This window comes from Apteryx rowi, unplaced genomic scaffold (genome assembly GCF_003343035.1).
Source record: "Apteryx rowi isolate R43461 unplaced genomic scaffold, aptRow1 scaffold_237, whole genome shotgun sequence".
NCBI lineage: Eukaryota > Metazoa > Chordata > Aves > Apterygiformes > Apterygidae > Apteryx > Apteryx rowi.
In genome coordinates, this window is record NW_020448719.1 from 685620 (window position 1) to 704496 (window position 18877).

The window sequence follows — 18877 nt, forward strand, 5'->3', positions numbered from 1 at the left end:
TTACCGATGACACCAAGTTTGCAAGTCTTTTAGCAGACAGGGTAGGAGTTCGGAAGGATCATGACAAACTGGAGAGCTATCTTGAAATCGATAGGAAAGTCAATGAAGGCAAGCGTGTAGTGCTGTACTTCAGAAGGAAGAATTAAATTAACAAACACAAAGTGGGGAATAATTGGGTAGACAGTACTACTTCAGAAAAGGATCTGCCCATTATAGTAGAGTATAAATTGATTAAGTCAGGAAATTATTCCGAAAATGGCAGATCTCATCCTGGAATCCTTGTTATATGCAAAACACAGCATTATACTATTCTGTCTGCTTCCCTAAGTCTTGTGCCAGACTAGAGCAACTGTTTTTGGATGCCACACACTGAGAGGCTTGGGTAGTTTACAGAGAGGCCAAGCAGAGCAACAAGAATAAGGCATTTAGAAATTGTAGTCTTTTGGGAAAGTTTGAGGGAGCTAGGATTGTTCAACCAAAAGGCTAAGGAAGGGACAGAACTGTCTTATGATGTGCAGAAGGTAATTAATAAGAGGGTGGTGATCCGTCATTGTCCGTGCTGTGGCGAAAAGGAAGGATATGAGGAAAAATAATTGGCTTAATTTGCCAATGATTTACGTTGGAGTTGGGGGAAATCTTCTGCACAGTAAGGACAGTTAAGCACTGGAATAGCTAACTAAGTGGGATATGGAATCTTCATTTTCTTCTTCAGTTTGTCAGTGATGGTCTAGATTAACTGGAATCTGTCTCAAAGCTGAAAATAGACCAACTGATCTGTTAAATCCCTTCCGGTCCTTTATTTTTATGATTTTTTTCAAATGTACCAAGGAAGTTATAGAAAGATATGAATGCCATACAAATGAACAGTTCTCTCTTGCCTAGAGAAGATCTTGTTTATAGCATTTTTCTCCTAAGACTCTGTCTGTCCTTCTTAAAGTTAATTCCATCTCTGGAATGTTTTAACCCTGGACCTTTACTGAAACCTATGAGTAGCAGTGAAGAGTTAACTCTTGTAAAGCTTATCGAAATATGACTACAAAACTGTCCACAAACTAGAAGCCTAGCAGTCATATTTTGATTTGGAAATGGGGAAATATTCCTTGTGAATATTTTCAAGACCAAATATATAGGATACACGGCTTTAAGGGGTGAAAAAAATGAAGATTTTTCTATAAAAAAATGCTAAAAAATGCTCCTTGAAGCCCATATCCCATCCATTTTTGCAAAGACTGTAATAATTATAATTTTACAAAATTGCAGTTATAATACTACAAAATTGCAGTTATAATACTATATATAAAACACAGTTTATTTTCTAGCAGTTACCTATTTTTGTTGAATCTTTCTAAATGAAAATAACAGTTTTATGAAGTTTTAAAAATGCCCTTGAGAAATAGTTGATATGCTATACCAATGACTCTTGTTCTTTCAGGATTTTTAAAAGCCGGCAAATTATTTAAAATTATTCTTGAAGCTGTCTTTCTTAAAAAGTGTTTAAAAACTAGTGATATACTGGTGTCCAAATTAAATGAGTCAGAATCTGGAAAAAATAAATCTGTCATTACTTGAGGATTTCATTACCCAGAAGAAACATGCCCTTTGCTACTGTCCTCTTGAACCTGGAAATACAGATATTCCAGTTTCTATCCACCCTTACTTAAAATGCTGAGTAGTCGCTTCTTTTTTTTTTTAAAGTCATGTGTGTAAGAGAAACTGACCTGTCAAAATGGTACATCATTCTTTCACTTGTGTCATTCAAAAAAAAAAAAACCCCAAAACCGTAATATAATTTGTACTGACCAATAATATCATGCATCTGTACATCTAAATCTGCCACGCAGGAGTTGTTTTTGGTATTTACAGCTACCTTCAGAACCTGCATAAAAGCCCCATAATAAAATCTCAAATGTTGTAATCCAGTACTTGATGATTTTCCCACTTGTTTAACCTCAGGAATCTGCAGATGATGCTCCTTTCTCTGTTTGCAGGGATGTCTCGCTGTCGCTTGCCTTTGTAAGTGCACTGCTTATGCTTCCTTCATGGTGGAAGGAATCATCTTGGCCACTGTGGGGACTAGTTCTGCTCGTCTATGCCGTCTTACGAGTGTGGGGCACATGGAGGACAGCCAAGTTGCAAATGTCCCTGCGAAAATACTGCCTTCAGCTGGAAGAAACAGTGGCAAATAGCCGAGCTTTTACTAATCTTGTGAGAAAAGCTCTGCGACTCATTCAAGAGACTGAAGTAATTTCCAGAGGATTTACCCTGTGAGTCTATATTTCACTTTATTTAATACACAGATCCATTCAAACCAGATGTCTTCTAAAATAGTCCCATTACACTGTTTCCCTAGTGAGTAGAATTACTGAGAAACATAATACTTAAAGTTTTTCACTTACGTAGAACAGTGTAATTACCATAGTTATGTTTGTCAGCATAGAAATATGAATCGTAACAACTAGGTGTTAATTCTCCTTCAGGATGCAGAGTTTTAAGTCTCCCCAAATTCTTTGAACTGGGCAACTAAGCCTTTTCAAAATCTTCTCCAATGCTGTCAGTGAAATAAATGAGTGAAATGGACTCTGAACCAGTTTAGTTAACCATTTTCAGGAGCTGGGTTTTTTAGTATCTTATGTTACCAAATCGGTGTAACTGACCTGTAAGTAATAATTCTTATTTTAGTATACAAGATGAAAACCATTTTTATTTAACAAATAAGAGTCTGAAGTAATGAGAACACAGTAATCAGAAGAGACCATCAACGGTCATTTCCCCCCTTAAAAAAGTTTCAAACGCTTATTTTTCTTGCGTACAATTGTTGAGATGTTTAGAACCTTAAATTGTTTGCTGCTGAATTTGCCTCTGTGCACTTAAAGGATAGGAGAGTTTTCCTAGTTACTTGGCTCTTGCAGCTAATTGGCTACTGTTTGCTTATTTGCTGTGTAAAAGGACACCAGGACGTGCTCAGTGTGTGCACTGATCTTCAAGGCAACAGGCCCACTTGTGTGCATTCTCACTGCCAGGTGTCCCTTTCCCTTGAAACAAGCTATTGCTAGAAAAATACCTGAGCCTGTTAGACTTAAGGTTAAAGGAGGTGAGAAATGCCAGTAACTAAAATCCAGTTGGCTTCTTTCTGAAAACAGTAACAATTCCCCTGTGTGCACCAAGAGGTTGTTCGTTCATGCCAGATCAACTCTTCTGCTCTCAAGCACATGTTGTTACATGCAAGCTGGAAACTGTAGACTTCACATTTTGAATTAATTTTCTAGCTCGAGATACCTTCATTACACTTCGCTGAAGAAATGTGTTATTCTCCCTTTGGAATGTGTAAGCATGTCTTAGGACTGCCTAGCTATGTTTTTTTTGCTGAGGAAGCATATAGTTAAGCAATAGTCATTCTTATCTTTGCAAACAGATTCTTAAAAGAAATTATTGTTAGGGCTTGTCCAAATTACAGATGAGAAAAATATTTGGATTTTTTCCTAAGTTTAAGCAAATGAACTTGTGGTCAATGTCTAAATGGCTAGTTCCTTGTTCTTTTACAGCATATCTTAGATAACAGATTAACAAAAACCAGACTGTCTATAAGCTGATGCTTGATCTAATAGTCCCTTTATTTAAAACTCTGGCAAGCTTTTCAAGAGATTTGGGAGTCTGGATGGAGTGGGAGAAGTCTGACTGTGCCAGCCTCCTCTTTGGAATAATTGTCCAGTATGAAGAATTCGGTGCCCTACAGGTTTTGATCTGGTTTAGTCTGGGGGAAGTTCTAACTCCAGTGTGCCCTTCTCTGCATCCATATATGTAAGAGATGCTGCTACGCAGGGCATGCAATTCTTTGTGTGAGATAACACTTCATGTATGATCCAAAAAGGTAGCTGTTTCTTCTTTCCTTCCAGTTTTTTGCTACAGTAAACCTCAGCAGAACAAAGTTTAGTATGTTCTCCAGCAGTAACCTTGTCAAAGTCTTAATGTTTATTCAGAGTGTGTCATGTGGCATTGGAAATGGTGGCACCTGAAAAGTTAATGAGTATCATCTTGTACCATTTTTCACCCTTGAAGGAATTTTGTGGGGGTTTTCAACCAGGTAGCAGAGTACCCTGCTTGTTGATATGTATGCTGCTGTTTTAGTATGCTGTTAGCTCTGCATGGTCTGGACTCTGCATAAACCGTGTGATGAATGGAAAGATACCTGAGCTGGCATCTAAATATACTGAGTCCAGAAATAGATTAGTTGTACTTATACTAAACTCTTTTTATCAAAAGCCCAGGTAAGCTTTGGTCCAAAGCTCTCTGCCTGCATCCCACAGCAGTTTCTTCTCTCCACTGCACCATCCAGTGCTGCGTTCTCATAGCCTGACTTATATATGCTTTAAAAGATCTATGGCTTTGCTTTATTCTATCCTCTTTGTCCCTGGTTATTTGATATTTCACTGTTTCTATAAATGTTGAATTATTCTCCACAAGATTTTGGTCAGGTCTCCATTGTTTAACCCATTAGAGCATCATTTTGCCTTCATCTCTTCCCCTCCCACCCCAAAAACCACAGCAGCCACTTAGAAAGGAAACGAAGAACCCTTTCTGGCCTCCTTTACATTAGTTGCTGTCAAAGGCAACTGACTGTCCTGATGTCAGATTGGCCTTCAGAACTGTTTAACGCTGCTGTTGTCGTTCAGGGCATGTCTGTGTGGTACAAGCTGTGCCACGCAAAGATGCCTGAGCTTTCACCAGGAGAGTTTGGATTACAAAAATTGTGTAGCCAAGGCAGGAGAGCGCTCTGCTCAGGCAGAATGGCACTATTTCTGGCTCTGTTGCAATTAAACAAGTGAATCCCTATCACAGGTTGCCGCCTGGAATTTCCGCTGGCTAATGAACGTATCTCCCTCGTCTTGCACATGACGAAAGGAAAACTGTACAGATATGTAATAAGAGGCTGCAGTAATAAGCAGAAAGCAGTTATTTCCTTGTCTGTCACTGAGATAAGTAGCTTTCTTCAAAATACTGCTGTCCTAGTATGTTTTAAAGTAGAATCAGGCTCTACAAGCATGTATTGGGGTATGTAGTGTCTTTGTAGAACTGCTGTCATATTGGATTTTATTAATGTTTGACTGTACAAGTTTGTTAAAAGTGAGAGCCTATTTAAAATTTGGCTTGTGAGCCTAAGGGAGAAATATGTCATGGTTCTTCACAAGTGAAATGGGTTTGGAATAATAGGAAAGAAGAAATTCATCCTTGCCTTTATTCTTTCTATTTGTGTATTTTAGTGTGTATTTTAGTAAAATAGCAAGATTCCTTCTTGCTATTTTGTATATTGTACACAAAGCTGGTAACATTTTGTAAGGCCAATTACAATAAATAGAAGATAAATGGAACATTAGGAAGGTAGGGATGTGGCATGTCTGGCACATAGAAATTTATGGCATATTACATTAATTTAACATTACTGGAATAAAGACTTATCTTATAAATAGCACTGAAACAAACCTTCCCAGGAGCAAAACAAATTGTTTTGCTAAGTACTGGCACTACATACAGTGCATGAGTTGTGCAGTATTTGTTCTGCAAAGGAGCTGGAAATGCCTACGTTGCTGTAGCAGAACATAGATTGGTTTCTCTTTTTGACAGTAGAATAGTTTTACTCTTCTTCTCTGGACCTGCTTCTGACATTCACCCAGAACCTGAGTCTACAAACTGATGTGAGAGTTTATCCGTAAACTTTTGCAACCGTTATCTTAAAAAGCTAGGAAAGTATTAGAGGTTGGCATGTACTATATTACATGCTGTGTCCCCAAGTGAAACCTGTGGCACAACTAGCAGTTTAATATTGTTAGCTTTAGAAACTGAAATTAACACGGTTTGTTTTTACTTTATATATTTTAAAATAGTCTATGAGATGTTATGTAAACTATTTTAGTATCACTTTCGTATTTTAATATGGTATGATGATATCTTAATATAGTATGAGGATATTTTAACTTCATATTTAGTATATTGCTGTTTGGCATAAATCTCCTTTGCATTAAGCATACCTAATATACTGATAAAGGCCCAGCCTTGCTCACTGGGTGGGCTGCCTTGCTTTTCCTAGTTGACAGTGGGAGGCCATAAGCTATTCTCCCTCCCAGTCAGTGCACGGCATGGTCAAGCTAAGTTTGTGCCGTAGGACCGACATTTCCAGCAGTGTCAGGTCTGCTGGCTTAGTCAGCTCTTGAGTCAGATGGAAGTGGGCTACTGAAAGTGTCTTCAAGGCAGCAGCCCACCCCAGTCTTTCCAGGTTCCCTGTAAGCTTGTCTCTTTCTCGTGACTGAAGACACGAAGTCACACCCTTACCTTGTCCCGGCAAAGGTGACAGCAGGAGCAGGCTCCCATTCCCCAAACAATTCATCGGTCCTGCTGTCCACACCATGTCCATTCCTGAAATGATTCTAGCAGAAATGGTGGCAGCAAGTAGAGTGGATGAAATGTCTGCTTAAGCTATTTTCAGTCTCATAGCCTTAGTTGGGAATCAGACTCTATATGAATAGAGATAACTGGATATTATTTTTTCATATGTACTGCCATTAAAATTCAGGAGGGAAAAAGTTGAGAGAAAATAATGTTTTGCACAAATAACGGTATGTATTAGCACTTTTTTCTGCAAAAATGATTTATAGAGCAAAAAGTTTAATTTGCATATAGAGGTGTGTGTTAAATATCTTTGTGTTAAAACTCCAAAAGCTTACAGTGGGCTTGTGATAGTTTTGTATCAGAGGAAATGTTATGGCCCGCCTGCTTTTAGTGTATTTTTTTTTTTTGAGTACTTTGGAGAACATAGATGTCCGTACAAGTTTTGCCATGGCTCACATGAGTATAGAATCAGGTCCTCTGATGAGGCATCCAAGACTTTTATCTAAATTTTTGATTAAATTTACCTTTCATGTGAAGGAATTTTTTTGCTCCTGTATTTACTGAGCCATTTTGAAAAAGTTTTGTAAGTAGTGGAATATGAAAACTGATGTACTGTCTTTTAAAAATACTTTAGGACATCTGTACAGTTGTATCACATTTTACTTTTCAAGTTTGCTTGACAGGGTCAGTGCCGCTTGCCCATTTAATAAAGCTGGACAGCATCCTAGTCAGCATCTTATTGGTCTCCGGAAAGCTGTTTATCGATCTGTCAGAGCCAACTTTCGAGCTTCAAGACTGGCTACTCTGTATATGCTGAAAAAATATCCTTTCTGTAAAAAACCACCAGTTCAGATATTCGATTAATCTTACCTGTCTGTAGTTGTGCCAATGTTAAGAGTTTGTATGACTAGAAATACGCAGTATCTAATTACAGCTATACAAGAAATCGGGAAAAGGTATCAGGGAAAAGCATAGTAACTTTGTGCTTTGTGCATGGTTTGGAATATTCTTAAAATTTTTCTCTTTTCTGTACTGTGCAGTGTGAGATAAGATTCTATATACTGAAAACACTGTCCCAGTTACTGATGCCTGTGCCTTTGGTGCGCGTACTGATATGTGGTTCAGAGTCCTTCGAGGTTTTGTTTTATAATTCCTCTCAGTCATCTTTTTCCCTTGCACCAAAATACCTCTCCTGTGAACCGTATGACCTTTCACTTGTCATCCCCAAGCCCAAAGGTAAGTTGATTTTCTGTTTCAGACAAGCTGGATGGAGCTTTTACTATATTAATTAGCTGAAGAGCACATTTACAAGTGAATCAAACTAGAACACTTTGTTCAGATTCAGTTTCATGAAGCATCATCTGTATTTCTTCAGTGAATTGTAGACATTCTTTTATGGCATTAGCATTTCAAGTTGCTTTTCTATGTTTATTATACTGCGTGGGAAATAACAACGTCTTCACCCTGTATTATAGTAAAAAAGAAAACATACCTATTCCTGATCTGGAAAACCACATGCATGGAAACAAAAGCTGGTGGTAAAGCAAGCACTGAAAATGCTGTCATGGTTGTCATCTGTCATGACAAATGACTTGTTTTGTCTCCCTGGAACATAACATTTGATTAATATATCTTGCCTGGCAAGTAGATGGATATATTGAGTGATGATGTGAGTGCATGCACACGTGCATAGACACATGCTCACACACACACACACACACACACACACACACACAGCTAAGAGTGCGTGTGTTTTACTTTGAAGGAAATGAGTATTTGTTTGCAAAGTAATAACTTGTAGGGATAGGAATTCCCATTCTGGGCTCAAGACTTCACTTTTAGCTCTGGGGAATAAGGTGTATTTGCTATATAGAGAAAGAAAAAATATTCTGAGTGTCTGTTTCAAATAAGTTTATGAGAACAACTGATACCTAGGTTGGAAATAATCAAGAATCACTTTAAGAACATGGGAAGAGAACGAACTGAAAACGGAGTCAATCAATGTGGCCTTCCCAAATATTCCTCCGCTATGAAGAAAGGAAGTCCAGTAGTGGCTATGGAAAGGTGTGTAGATTGTTGCTGTAGCTACAGAGGTTATATGTTCAAGGAATATTGGTGTGTATTAGATCGTCATTTAATTTTGTAACAGCTGAGCTGATGAAATGAGTCTTAAATTAAGGAACTGAAGAGAAGAATGTGTTTTGTTTACTTTGGGTAATTTGACATTTATGTCTGTCTTTGAATGATTTTAAGATGGAAGTTCCCTTATAGCAAATTATCGTGCAATTATCACAGTAGTAATGGCCAGCAGAAGTAAATGGCAAAAAACATTGTGAAGCTGACATGTGTATAGGTTCTTGACAAATGGAAAGAGAAGTATTGTATTTTTGCAGAATGTAATGGAAAAAAATACAAAGGCAGCATGTGAGTTGAGATACAGGCTGGGTCTACTCTGCAGTGCATGCAAACCGAAAACAAGGAATTTAAATGTGAGGAGGATGAGTAAAGGATTCCTCCTCCCTGCTAGGATAAGTAAGAGCAGCTTCGGGATAGCTCCAAGTTGTCTTAATTTGTAGTTTTCCCTGCATATCACGAATGCCTGAAAATTCAACAGGTACTGTGTTTATCATATGGGCACTGATGGCAAGGAGCATCTTTCAAATAGATTCCACTGCCTTGTGCAATTAAATATTACTGTTATGCTGGAGGGGCTGGAGATTCCTTCATGTCAAAAGCACTCACAGCTGCCACTTATGACAACTTTAAACCCTTGTCCATCATCAGACTGTTAGCACAAATCTGGCCTACAGCAAGGAGAAGAAGGAACTGGAGAGATTTAATAAAGAAGTAAGGTGATAAATAAAAGGAAAAGAACTGTCAAATGCCTGGAAATGAGATCCCAATTCTGACTTCTACAATTCTTTTTGAAAAGCTCTGGTTTTACATAAAGTCAGAACATATTTTTGAGTTAAATTCCCCTAGGTTCTCTGAGTATGAACTAATGAATTGCTATTTGAGATTTCCTTTTTCTGAGCATTGTGAAAGCCATGAATTTAGTAGCACTATTAATGATTTGCGCCAGCCACAGCAAAATAAAGTTCCTTTATCAGAGGAAAAAAAATATTAGACAAACATTCTAAATACTTAACATTTGGAACAATATTACAAAATGACATTGAGACAAAGACTGTCTTTCCTGGATAGTCATAATACGGTTTCAATAAGTATTTTTTTATTGTACTGCATGTTGTTTGTATCTTTGTAACAAAGCAGATGTATCTCTGTATTTGGGCAAGCGGAAAAACTGAATTATTTTTACTTGAAACAGCTTTCAATAGGAATTTAATGTGTGAAATGCCAACTAGTCTAAAGGACAACAAATCTTGAATCTTCACAGCTAATACACTAAAGATGAAAGCTTTAGTTCCGGTTTAATTGATGACTGATCATTCTTTTTAGCCATTTTTCTCTTCTTTAAAGAATAAGGAGTTAATAATTTCTCAAGAATGTAAGCAACTAAATAGGACATGCAATGTCAGTGTGAATCAGGTGGGGTGAGAAACAATATGTCAAAACTCTGTCAGTTGACTGGGCACAGCACTTGGAGTGTGAGAATCAAAGATTATGAAAGTGGGACGGGATCTTCACATGATACAACTTCTCACAACTTCATTTCCTTCCACAGTGCAGTATTCATTGACATCATTTGACGACATGATTCACGATACTTTCTTCTGCTGTGCCAAAATTCTAATGCCGTTGTCTGCTTTTCTTTTCCTGAGAGTCTGACATTGAAATAAGATATTTTATCAAATAATCAGGACAGCTTTGAACCGTGGAGTGTGCATTTCATGTAAACATTTATATAGAAATGGGAGATAAACTTTTATACTACAGTTGGCTTTCCTCATTTGGCAGTATTCAGTTGATGCTGTTACATGAGCTAAATGCTTGTCACTCAGCTTCAGTGGTGAGCCTTTGGCTCCAGGGATCATTTTTTTGTGTGATGTCCAGTTATCAAAATAAAGTCCTAGTCTGTGACTAGGCCTCCTAAGTGGTACAGTGGTACAAAAGGATGATAATGTGGAATATGCCCTGAAATAAGCCTTCATCTTCTTGTTTCTTATAATGAGCTTTACAATTTGGGATTGAGATCTGTAATATAGTGAAGATAATTGTTGCCTTAAGGCTACAGTAAACAGATCTTGAGCTGAGACATGTCTATTATTACATATAATAGTTAAAGTAATACAGAAAATTGTATTCAATTCACTAATGCAGTAAAAGGTATACTTACATTTAGGCTAAGGTTTCATGCAGAACATTCTTATATATTCATAACCTAGTAGAAATATCTGTAGCCAAAGTGTTTTTCAAGTTTACTATGTCAGAATATCCCTTTTTAAATTAATTTGCAGCAAGATCAGTTCACTCAGTTATGGCTTAACATGAGATGATAATTTTTCTTCTTTGAAAATATGTATTTATATATGCTTAACAAAATGGCTAAACAGCCTCTCTAAGGAACTGTTTTCTAAGACGGCTTGAACGTGCATGCGGTTAAGTCAAAAGGTTTTCATAAATAAGTAAAATCTATTTCAAAGTAGCAATTTTTTGCCCACAAAACGTCATTTCAGTGAGTGAGGTTGTACAGATGTATGAATAAACTTGAGCTAAATTTTACTGTGAATTTGCATACTTACATTGTTTTAAATCCAGAACTTTAAAATTATACAGTAAAATAGAGAAAAGTTTAATCTTACAAAACATTTATAGATTTGCACCTCTCAAAATTCTGAATGTTTTGTCAACAAATACAAACTGCAAAGTTCTTGCTGCTGCTTTAATTTACACTGCCTTGAGAGATTTTTTTTTAGTAATAATCTCAGTAGGTTGCTGAACATGTATTTTAATGTATTTGTATTTGGTTATTTCTGAGGTAAGCTATAAAATTCATACTTTGAATTTATTGCACGAAGACTAGTCATACTGGAAACCAAAGAGAAACTACTTTGAACCTAAGCCACTTGCTTTGTATGTAACTTTGAGCAAGGAAAGGAAGAAAATATACTTGAGGGGCTCAGCTGGCAACTGTTAGATTGAGTCTTAAAAACTGTAGGTAATCTAAGTATTAATTGTAGACGTAAATGAATGACTAGAGAACAGAGATTTAGGTAAAAATAAATGATTAACTACATCTTAAATGTTAAGGGAGGGTATTGGTCTTTGAATGTAGCTGATATATATTAAGTGTATATTTTATACCTGTCATCAGTGGTTATTTACACTACCAAAATATCCGTGACAGATTAGGCTTTTATGATAATATATATCTCAAATGTGTTAGAGGGAGAGCTGTCTGGTGAAGCTGTTCCAGAGAATTAAAAATCTGAATTCATAGCTTTAATCATGGCAATACAAATTGCATAAACCCGATACTGTCATTGTTACTTAGTTCAGTGAGACTGGAAGTTTAGCAGTATTTGCCTGTGGCTAGTTTGCCATCTTTGTAGCTAGACAGCTCCCTTCAGTGAGTATTCACTGAAATAAATATCTTAATAATTAGCCTTTTTTCCCATGTAAAGTAGGAAAAAAGATGCAATTATACTTTAACTAACACCAAGCTTTGGTGTCAGACTTGGCGGACCAGTAGGTTTTAATGAGATGGAAAGTTGTATGCCTTACAGCTTGCGTTACCTGCAGAAACAATTCCACGTTTTCTCATTCCACTCTTACTCTGATTCATTCATATTGGTCAAGGTACATTGATACTCACAGCTATAGAAGAAAAAGCCAGAGGGGAGAGAAGAAGGATATTTCTCTTTTAATCTAGAAGATAAGGGTATAGGAGGATGCAGTGGTTGAAAGCTGAAGCCAGAAATTAGGCACTTTGGATTAACTCTTTACAGGATGTTATGCAGACCAGTTCACTCACTACTAGCTCAAGAGACCTCTGCACTGTACCCAGTTGGATTGTATAGTAACTCAGAGGTAAAAAACATCAGTCAGTGTGCTAGCTGCTTAATATTTTTATACTTAGGAGTCTTGTGGAATCTATAACTTATTCACTGATTTAATTATAATCGTATTGGATGGGGAAAATTTTGTGGCTTTTGTTGATGAATGATGTTAATGGTCTCCTCCAAAGTGAAAGATGGTATGATACTTGTGATTTCCATTGAACTGTGTCGATAGGTGGAACCTGGGAATTTGGCCATATAAACTCAAGCAACTTTAATTTTGTTGTAAATGTAAGATGTTCCCTTATGGCAAGGAGTAAATAGTGTTATAAAAACAGACATGGATAGCAATATTTTAAATGGAATGAGCACTTGCATCATTTAAGTGGAAAGGACCTTGGTCTGTAGGATATAAAATGTAGTCCCCATTTTTGAGATGCACTGAGCTCAGGGAAACTTGCAAATTTGCTCTACTCCTCCCCTGTAAAAATTTAGTTATTGCATATTGAAATATTAAAACAGCACATACTTTCTTATCTTGGGAAAGAAAGCTCACACAAGAAAGCGGTAAGCTAAAGGTTATAAGGTTTAGTCGCCAGCCCACCTCGATACAGTGAGTTTGTTTCATTTTTACAAAACGTTGTACTCTCTTTGGGTCAGAAAAGCCTAAATCAGAAGTCTGACTCTGCAAGGTCTGAGTAAAGATGCTTGGGACTTTTTCAGTGAAATATTTTTTTTGTTAATATCGGATTAGATGCTTTGCTCGTCCTTTCCAGCCTGGTGGGCAGGTGAGAATTTTGAGAAGAGCAGCTCAGATTTCTCAGGGATGTTGTGAGTCCCTCCTGTTAAATCTTTATGTGGGAATGTGATTTCAAAGAGCAAAGCACTGGTACTGATTTGTTTACATGGGTGCATTAGTATTCTTGTTTTCTACAGGTAAATAAGATCAGCCTCCTGCCAGAGATTAGATATTCACTGTACAGATATTTTATTCTGGGTTTGTAGAGGTTATTGTTAAGTAGCTTTGCCTTCTCTTGTTCCAAACTGGTAATGAATATGACTTAAACAGGCAAATAAAGTGTTTGCACAAAGACCTAGAAAAATTTAAGTTCAGTTATTGTGTTTTTTGCTTTATAGAAAACATTAGCTAAAAAATATGTATGTTCTGGAGAAAAGTTCAATAAGGAAATGTGTGCATATGGGGTATATGTTTAAACTTTCTAAAAGTTTAGTCCTTAAGAAGCTATTGGAGGTATATGGTCAGTTCTTCTGCTTTCGCTTAACAAATATAAATACAAATAGTAGAGTTACAATAGAAGAGGGCAAGGTAGGAGATGCAGGAGTCCACTGGGAATCCCTAGCTGATATATAGCATTGGGAAGTGGCTCATTTGGCCAAATGACCCATTTGAGAGATGCACCATTGCCTGAGAGTTTTTATGCTGAAAATCTGGAGCTACAGTCAGTTCTTTACACAACCTTAATGTGAATGTTCCCTGCGTGTTTTTTTGCTGTTGTTGCTGTTTTTCACCCTTTCTTAGAAATCCACATATATTCAAATTGCATTTCAAGATGTGCATGCTGTTGGAAACTTCTTGTTGCGGGGAAGGATTAACAAGGAATATAATTAGTCTTTTAGATAACTGGTCCTAAAGGATTTTGACCTGACTTATTTCTGCAGGAGATAAAAATCCTCATCCCATGTGCTCCATCTGCTGGGCATTCTGTCAGGTTAATTTAGAAGAGCTGCCCCAGCTGATGCCAAGTTTGTGCGAGGCAGTATCGATGGCCACCGCACATTGTGTTCCTGAGTCCTTTGCCTTGAAGGTTTTTGTCTGCACTCGTGCTTCTAAAGTACACTTAGAGGCTTCTTTCTTTCTGGACTTTGAGGACAAATTAGGGAGAGCTTCATTTGTTTGTTTAGAGGACAGACATGTAGCATTGCTTTTTCCTGGGTCACAAAAATTTTATTTTATGCAAAATTCTTCTACTGAAGTGGTAAATTTTTTTTGGAGCAAATCACTATTATGTTCTCAGTCCTATGAGAATTTAGCAGGTGGAAAATCTAGGAGTAAAAGGGGGTGGAACTTGTAGCTTCCTCAGAAAACAGATTAGACGGAGACAAGTACTTCTCAGTGGGCTTTATGTGATCCAAGAGATGAGCATTGAGTTTGTAAAACTAAAATATAAAGGAAAGGATCGTAGTTTAAATTAAGGCCTTATTTTCATGAATGCTTTGCAAATATTTTTATTTACTTTTGCAAAGCAAAGATATGCTTATGACACTAGTTTCTGTTTTAGAGAAAATACACTATTTTGTGACTGGATAATTATTCAAACCATACAGAAACCATACAGAAATTTTGAACTAGTCCTCCTTCTCATTCCTCAGCATGAGGTTAGCCTAAAATTAGTGCTATTTTAAAATAAATGCTGTCTAGTGTATGAAATATTTTTATCTGTCTTCTGGTGTCCAAGTCATATGGTGCTTCCTTCCTGCTTTTTAAGCATTTCACCACAGTTCTGAGGGTTGGAAATGTGCATTTTTAAAAACAATAAGTTCTCACGTGAGTCTCATGATTCTAGCATCTTAAGAAAATTGCTAACTATTGAAAGATTGACAGCTAAAAATTGTGAGAGAGAGCTGGGATAGCACAGTTTTGTTTTGTTTTTTTTTCATATTCAGAATTAAGTGTGCTGAATCATGTTGGTAGATATAAGTTCACTGCTGTTCCTGTCAAGATTATTATGGTGGCTTTACAGCTATGTAATCAATAAAATTGGGCATCCAGGGGACTGTGAAATCTTCAAGTAGTGCATGATCAGAGAAAAAGAAAGGTTAAGGGAAACCATGTGTTCAAAATGCCTAGTGCCTTTATTGAATTCCCAGTTGAGAACCTGCTTATCTGGCAGCAGCAGAAGTTTGGAAATGTTTTGTCCTACTATATGGTTTGTGATGTTCTGCGTAGTCTTGGTAGTTCCTTGTAAATTAGCACAAGTCAACTTTTGAAGCTGATCGCTCCCTTGAGGATGTGGAATTGTGCATTTAAAATGTTTCTGAAGTAAGTCACAAATGACTTGCAAATGCAAAGCATTGCTGCATAACAACAGCTTTATTCCGTTGCAGTCTCTTCCTATCTGCTCAGTTTCATTGTTTTTGAAAGGTTCAAACACTTACTTGACTGCTGATGTGCATTGAAGCCAGATGCACGTTTTTAGGTTATACCTTTCATCTTCTCAACCAGAGCTTCCTGTGTTGCATTTGGGCATGGGGAATGGGGAACAGAGTAATTGCGATTCAGAGAGGGTAACTTGCTTATCCTGAGATCACTGTAAAGTACACAAAAACTGAGCTAATGATAATTAATGCTAATAGAAAGTTTACTGTTGATTTCAGTAGTCTTTGAAACAGCCAGTCTCCAAGACCTTCATGTTTGCAAGTGTTTTTCTCATGTACTTACATTTTTGTGTGTGAATTATGGTATTATTCCCATATTCCTTCTGGGATTATTCAGAAGAACATCATTCAATATATGAATCAGAATTTGCAGGATGAGGGCCTAAATTGTGCTGTTAATTGAGCTAATTTGCAAATTAGGTAAAGGAGCACAGTGCATCACAGCCACACTTCCCTCGGTTTTCTTGACTAAGAAGTGTCAATGCCATCACAGAGAGAAATAGGAAAGCAGTAAGAACATTAGTACTGTTATCTTCACAAAATTTTTTTTACAGATAATTGAGTTTTGGCTGTATGAAACCTTATTTTACATGATATTGTGTCTTTGAGAAATTTGGTTTTGGATTAACAGTATGACAATCGGGGAGCATCTGCTGTTCATGTTAATACCTGAAATGTCAAAGAACAGGTATTTTAAACATCTCTGGGCACTCCTCACTAAACAGAACTCACAGGGAAGTCCCACGATCCTAATTTTGGACTATTATGTAGGCTACCTTTGAAACTTAAAATTGAACAAGTGTTATTCTCCTCTTTACTTTGTTAAATATCTGATTTCTGTTTTTAAGACTGACATGAGCTGCTTCTTGGCAATTTTGTATTTAAAGATAAGATAATTTCCTCACTTGAAAGGAATGTAGAGATTTTTCATTAATCTGTTTTATTTTGTTTCTTTTTAGATGGTGGTATTTAGACATAGATGTTTTGTTTAATGTCTTCTATTTCTATGAGTATTTAAAACCTGTGCTATGAATAAGGATTGCAAAATGTTCAGTTAAACTGGATTTGGGTGAATTGTATGTGCTTTCATATAAATTGCTAGAAATAAGAAACCCTACTAGGTATTTTTGCCTTCTCTGTGTGCTTATTGCAAACGTTGCTTTGTTAACCCCCTTAACTCTGGCTAAACCTACCCTCTAAACTCTGAGAGTGACAATGTGACCAACTACATCTGTGTAGTCCCTTTTAAGGAGCTGGGTCTGGGGCTGAGCGAAGAGCAGGTGTCTGAAGAGGAGGCGCACAATCTCACAGATGGCTTCAGCTTGCCTGCGCTCAAGGTAATCTCTCCTAGAAGGACAAATGCATCCATGAAGACTATCACAAAAATCTGTTCAGTGGTGATAAGGCTCTGCTGCTTCAACTATTTGGCACTTTTTTTTTTCCTAAGGTGGTGGTGTTGGGTTTGTTTATTTATTTATTTACTTCCTACATACTGGTCTGTAGTAACAGATTGAACTGAAGGAGAGTTATAAGTAGTCTCATATCATGTGTTTTACATTTTCTGGCATTTAGGTGATTTCTTTTTGCATGTCATTGAAGAGAAGTTAGTTGTTCAATACAAAATTAGGATCTTTTCTGTAAATCACTTAAAGTCAAATCAGTGTTTTATAATCAGCTGGATCAGTCTCCTCCCTAAACATGATTTTGTTCTCTGATTGCTGTTCAATGATCTGTTGTTCTCTGATTTCACTTGATGCCAGCAGAGTCAACTAATCTCTTTTTAGCTAAACTCTTGACTTCAATAAAAAGAGAGACATCCAAAGATATAAATTAGTTGTAATTGCAAATGTAATAGCTGCATTTAGTTACACTGAAGAACAGAAATCATAAACTTAGATCCCTTACTGTCATGAACCAGTGTAGTTCTTTGATCTTTGAAAAACATTTAAATGAACAGAATGGCAATCATATGTGACCTTTTTATCTGTCTTGTTTAGAGATGTTAAGTATTTCTAATTTGCATGAGTACATGTCTGCTATTGGAAAGAAAATCTAATTTGATCAACTGCAAAACCCTTTACACTCTAGTGGTTCTCTGTCTAGGCAGTTCCCTTTTAACATTTTTTTTTTTTTTATGGAAAATTCCATTATTATGTAGCTTCTGTGTTTTATGGACTCTTGTTGCATTTTATTCACTTAATTCCAGACCTTGATCTATTTTGTTCTGGCAGTAACTGTTACCAGTAGTAGTGGTAGCTAAGCTTTGAGGCTTTAGTCTAATTAGTTGTAAGCTAGGAGCTTCATCAGATGTAAGCTTTGGGGATTTTTTTCTTGCCATTAATAAGCTGAAGTTCTAACTGCAACTATGCAAGCCCAGTTATTTATCCACTTCTCTTTAAACATAAGAAGCCAGTCAGTTGCCCAAGCTTGTAAGCTAAGTCTTTGTTTACATACAATTTGCACTGATTTAGCTGAATTTAGTTTTCAAGCTATTTTGAACTGGTTGGAATGCTTTCTGGGTGCAGTTAAACTCAAACTAGCCAATCTCAGTTTACCTTAACTGGTAACAGGGAAGTAGCCTGGGTGCGGTGTAGTTGAATCATGCTAAATTAACATAAACCAGTCCTAAGCAGATCCATATTTAGATAACACAAGTGGATGTACTTGGATAACCTTGTGACATGTTTGTTTTGGGAGCTCTGATTTTATGCATAGTCCTCTTCATTTTTTTGCTTTTTTTTTTTTTTTTTKAGAGAGAGAGAATTTGCTATTATAGTAAAATGCAGGCAGTATACAGATGTGTATCCAGATTTGGTTAGTATTTTAATTTTCGTTCAAGCCCATGTCTAGGCCATATGACATATGTGTTGCATTTAGCCTGGCTACCTTGTCCTCAAATTAGACTGCTTTAGAGGGTAAAAAATTTTCACTTTAAAATAAATATTGATCCAAGCTAAGGAGAGCCGGTTAGATGTTTTGGGTGAAGCTGAATGCCAAAAAAAATCATCAAAAGTTGTTATTGACAAAAAAAGCTCTTTGCATCTCTGAATACATTTGGAATTTCATTTTCTCTCATCCTCAGATTATTATTTTCATTTCCTGAAATCCTGTACTTTTGTGTGCTACCTTTTGTGTGTCGTCACTTCTGCCTTATGTCTGAAGGGAAGGGATTGGCCTTCTTTTATGTTCATTATAATCTGAGTTCTGACTTTTTATTCAGAGCAGCACTCCTTCTTCAGGGATGCTTAGGTGATTGCTGCCTTCTTGTTTGTGCTTTTTTTTTTTTTTTCCACTTGGCTTGTTTTTTAGCACTCAGCCAAATCAGTCTTGCGTGTTTCTCCCTAGGTTCTGTTCAGATC

General features: G+C 36.8%; 1 protein-coding gene across 11 annotated transcripts in view; it reads left to right on the forward strand.

Moving 5' to 3' along the window:
- Window positions 1–18877, forward strand: part of VEZT (vezatin, adherens junctions transmembrane protein) — a 79841-nt gene that overhangs the window by 34661 nt on the left and 26303 nt on the right. For 8 of the 11 annotated variants that reach the window (XM_026066089.1, XM_026066094.1, XM_026066086.1 and 5 more), the window contains 3 exons: window positions 1989–2264; window positions 7053–7202; window positions 16708–16855. In XM_026066089.1, coding sequence (XP_025921874.1) covers window positions 1989–2264; window positions 7053–7202; window positions 16708–16855 — 574 coding nt within the window. The remainder of the gene's footprint in view (window positions 1–1988; window positions 2265–7052; window positions 7203–16707; window positions 16856–18877) is intronic. The other 3 variants (XM_026066090.1, XM_026066098.1, XM_026066088.1) reach the window with 1 other exon arrangement.